The sequence below is a fragment of the Myxocyprinus asiaticus genome, chromosome 8 (genome assembly GCF_019703515.2).
Source record: "Myxocyprinus asiaticus isolate MX2 ecotype Aquarium Trade chromosome 8, UBuf_Myxa_2, whole genome shotgun sequence".
In the NCBI taxonomy this organism is placed as follows: Eukaryota; Metazoa; Chordata; class Actinopteri; order Cypriniformes; family Catostomidae; genus Myxocyprinus; species Myxocyprinus asiaticus.
This window is the reverse complement of record NC_059351.1, coordinates 7,085,402-7,090,204: the sequence shown is the minus strand read 5'-3', so window position 1 is coordinate 7,090,204 and position 4,803 is coordinate 7,085,402. Positions and strand designations below refer to the sequence as shown.

General features: G+C 35.3%; 1 protein-coding gene across 1 annotated transcript; it reads left to right on the top strand.

Annotated features, from left to right (window-relative positions):
• Positions 1-1,546, top strand: LOC127445272 (hairy and enhancer of split-related protein helt-like). Its single transcript, XM_051705208.1, has 4 exons — positions 1-42; positions 632-736; positions 877-973; positions 1,098-1,546. Exons 1-4 carry the CDS (start codon positions 16-18, stop codon positions 1,544-1,546), a joined length of 678 nt encoding a protein of 225 aa, XP_051561168.1. The 5' UTR covers positions 1-15.
• The last annotated feature ends 3,257 nt before the right edge of the window (positions 1,547-4,803 follow it).

The window sequence follows — 4,803 nt, the reverse complement described above, 5'->3', positions numbered from 1 at the left end:
ACTATTTGCCAATTGATGGCGTCCAAGATGAAGGATCGCAAGGTATGTGGAGACTTCCGTGGCGCACGCATGGTGCCAAAGATCACATGCAAAGAATGTCCCATTTGGGTGTTATAATTTTATTTTGATCACTACTAGTATTGGAATTTTTTTTATTATTATTATTACTATTTCAACAATGGAGTAATATTATAGCCTACAAAAAAGCATTGCATTCGGGTTTTTTTTTATTTGTATTATTTATTTATTTATTTTTAGGTGTATTACGGGATACTGCAGATATTGCTCGATTTTACTGGTCTTAAAAAAACAAACAATATTAATTTCTGCAATGTATTGTTTTATTAGAAAATTCTCAAATTCTTGCTATGTCAAATGGATTTCCGTTTTTTGCGCGTGGGGCAGCAGATCGCATCACATCTCTCCTTAACTTAAGGAATCAAAATGAGTGTGGTTTATAGTCTGGCTTTGAACAAGTTGTTCTCCCGAGTTTCTCTTATACACTATAACTATACCAATAATGCATTGATTAGGCTACTTTTTATATTGGGCGCTTATCCAACATTAAATTACTTTAACAGAGCCATTCTATGTGTTTAGTAACATCATGCAACTTGTTTCCTTCCCACAGAGAACTCCCGTGTCTCATAAGGTAATTGAGAAAAGAAGAAGAGATCGAATCAACCGATGTCTAAACGAGCTGGGAAAGTCAGTTCCAATGGCACTGGCTAAACAGGTGCGCAGCTAAAGCATTAAGCGGTTTTGTCATTCTTTAATGGCAGATGCGTTTTCAGATAATTTGTTTCATTGTAGCGCCTTGATTTTTGGTAGAGAGATATATGATGACTTGTCTGAGTCTGTTCTGTATTTCAACAGAACTCTGGAAAGCTTGAGAAGGCAGAAATCCTGGAGATGACAGTGCAGTATCTGCGCGCGCTCCACTCCGCAGACTTTCCGCGCGGAAGAGAAAAAGGTGCGTAAGAATGAAAGCAGGAATCAGCCACTCAACTAAAATTGCATTGGATTTGAATATGAATATGAACGATTTTAAATAAGAGCCTTCGCTCGTACCAATGTATCTTTCATTATCTTCTCAGGTGAACTACTGACAGAGTTTGCGAATTACTTCCACTACGGCTATCACGAGTGCATGAAGAACCTAGTGCACTACTTAACCACGGTGGAGCGAATGGAGACCAAAGACACCAAGTACGCACGGATCCTTGCTTTCCTGCAGTCCAAAGTCGTTACGGAGCCCGTGTTTGGCACTTTAGGCACCATCTCACCGGACCCTACAGACCTCCTGTGCCAGCTGGAGTATCAGAGTCCAAGCCCCACCGAGGCTGTGTTTCAGAAAAGCCCACCCGGACACTTTACCTGGCACAGCTCGGCGCGGAGCCCCACGCTCGCGTATCCAGCGATGTCTCATCAGCACAGCGGATACTTATCACCGGTTCAGGGACTAGATCATCATTATATGAACCTCATCGGTCACTCGCATCCCAACGCCTTCAGCTTACACAATGCACAGCACGCTGCTCTGTAAATAAATCTGTTTTTGTCCTTAATTTATATACTGTATGTGTACATGTAATATTTTAATATGTAGATATTAAATAAAAATAAATGGCGCTTGAATAGGATTCTGTTTCTTAGTGTGGTCCTTGAAGAATGGTTCATCTTTTGTGCCTTAAATTGAGGAATCACTCACTGATTTCTACAATAAGCTTCTTTTATCCACTGTTTGGGCAAAATTAGAGTTAAAATATAAATTGGTATAGGTCTGCTATCCAATAAAGACCAGTAAACGTGGGCCTGCTTGTAACAAAGAGCTGTTGAACAAACTGCTTATTTTAAGTAAACAGGTAATTTATTATGTAGCTCTGATTTTCTAAACTGACACGAGATGTTGCTTATAGGATTCCTGATTGGAAACCTTTTACTCACTGTGGTTTAAAATTGCACAATAGGCTACATTGGAATAAGTCAAATTAGGAAAACCCGAATAAACTAATAAATAATGAAACAGGGCTAACATAGTCCTATATTGGTCCACTAAAAAATCCAACTTCAATTTTGTCAGCTAAACTCAATTTTAAAAGTTGATTGAACTATCCAGTGTAGAAAAAGTTGAGATTACTTAAAACAATCAATAAAGTCAACTTTCAGGCCACTGAAGTCAGAGCAAATTACATTTTTAAACAGTGAGCACATACAGGCTTTTGAGCATGCTCAGTTTGATCAATGATGCTCAGTCCTGAGGAAGCCATTTGTGGCAGAATGATTTCTTTAGACTTACAGTATGTGCGTTTTGTATGGATGTTTTACTGTAAAAAGTTGTTTTGTTTAAAGTCACTATCTCGCTTTGATGAAGTTTTTGATAAGTTATTAAGTTGACTCCACATCTAAAAGTATGAAATAGTCCTACTTGTAATCTACAGCACTTTTTAAGTTGGACGAACTGCTTGGTACATCGGTGGGGCTGACAGATTTTCTAAATAAATAATATATTTTTATATTATTTTCAAGAATACTGGACAGCTGTAATTAAAAATGCAAGTTTATTGAACTTGATAATCATTAATATTTTTGAGTGTGCTGAACTTTGCAATCCAACTTGAACTGTTAAATTGGCACAACTAATTTGCCTGAATTTGAGTAAAGTCAAAAAGTGTTTACCAGTTTACTAAAGTTTACTAAACATTTTATTTTGCACAGTGTATTTCTGTAGTCAAAACCACTAAAAAGTAAGAAAATGACCTTGTTACCTTGTACAGTGGTAAACTGGATATTATTTGTGCAAAGATCACAATAATGTAATTTGAGTTTCGTATAACTTGGAGGAATAGAACCATTAGAGTAGCACTGATTAAGATTTCAAACTTATTATTCCATCATTAAAATCTTTAATTATTTGTATCTTTAAAGGAATATTCCAGCTTCAATACAAGTTTAGCTCAGTCGAAAGCATTTGTGGCATAATATCGATTACCACAAAAATTCATTTAAACTTGTCCCTCCTTTTTTGTAAAAAATGCAAAAATCTGTGTTGCAGTGAGGCACTTACAATGGGAGTGAATGGGGCCAATTTTTGAATGTTAAATTACTCACTGTTTCAAAAGTACAGTATATCCACAAGACATAAACAATGTGCATATATTCATGATTTTAGTGTTATAAAATCGCTCACAAACTTTTTCTGTGCAAAGTTAAAGCCAGTTTTACAACTTTGTTGCCATTATTATGTTATGTCGACAAACCCTAAAACCCTAAAATGACTGTAAAAATGACAATTTAAACAACATTACAGCTCAAAAAATACACGTGTTTTAAAAGAAGAATTAATGCAAGTGCTTTTATAAAATTATAAGCTTCACATTTCTGCCTTTAAACCTTCCAAAAATTGGCCCCCATTCACTTTCATTGTAAGTGCCTCTATGTAACCTTGATTTTTGCTTTTTTTTTTTTTAAAGAAAAGGAGGGACGAGTTGAAATTAGTTTTTGTGGTAATCAACATTATGCCACAAATACTGTCGATTGAGCTTCTATTGGACCTGGAATATTCCTTTAATGCACAGTGTCATTTCGGACTTTCCCATTTTCCTCATTTCCAGTTGACATGGATTCAAACTCTTTTGAAAGCGCTGAGGCTAATTTTCTCATTCTCACGATCAGTGCGCTAGACTGTGGAGTCTCTAAGATTAACACTTAGCGTAATGGTCTGCTGGTCTGAGACCCCTTGATTGACAATAAGCCCCTTTTTAGGGGTATCCATTTGGACACATATCCAGCCCCCAATCCTTTCTCAGTGTTTCTTCCACCTATATTTAAATGCAAAAAACAAACAAATCAGATTGGTAAACACCGGGTGTTTTAGGATGGAGTCAGGATGGGTAAATACATGTTTTTACCTGGACTAAATGAGGCAATCAAAAAAATATGCTATTCTCTTCCCTTGCATAATCTTTCTGTTTCTTTTCCCCTGCCTTTCTCTACTTCCACTAACTTTCTCTTTCCTTTTCCCCACACAAAAAAATACTCTCTGGGTAGTTCTCAGGAAATTGAACTATATTGTGTTCCATGTGTCCCCATGACTTTCTACTAACATAAGTAACATGTTACTGAAATTATTATTATTATTTGGTAAATGTAACTCTGTACAGTTTGCAATGCCACATAACTTTTGAAGTAAAACATTAATTATTTTAATTGTTTTCATCTGCATATCAGCCAATTCCCAGGACCCCATTCACCACCATTACATTTTACTGGGTTATACTGAAAAAAAAAAAAAAAAAATTCTACCTAAATGTTGCTCTTATTGAGATAAAAATGTAGCTTTTGTAGTTTTTCTCAACCCTATTATGTGACATATCCCACTTTAAAAATAATGGTTTATTATTTTCGAAATCCTATTTAGGGAATGACATTAGGGTACAACAGGTCTGAAGGCAAATTTGCTTTTTTACTGGTTGCAAAGTGTATCAAAACTGAAAATAAATAAATAAATAAATACAGTATGTTTCCTTTTTGGAGTATTGATGGAGCAGCACAACTTTGTGAAAATAAATAATAACAAAAGGTTGTTTTTTAAAAAAAAAAAGAAAAAAAAAAGGTAAAAAAGGCTGGGTAAAAAACCTTTTACCCAACAAAGGTTATAGTAGTATAGTGTAGACATAGAGTCAATAGTTATAGAGAAAAAATTGTCAACTTATGTCAATCTTTCTTCTTAATTTTCTTTATTTATATAGCACAATTAAAAACAACACGAGGTTGACCAATGTGATTTACAACAGAGCAGCA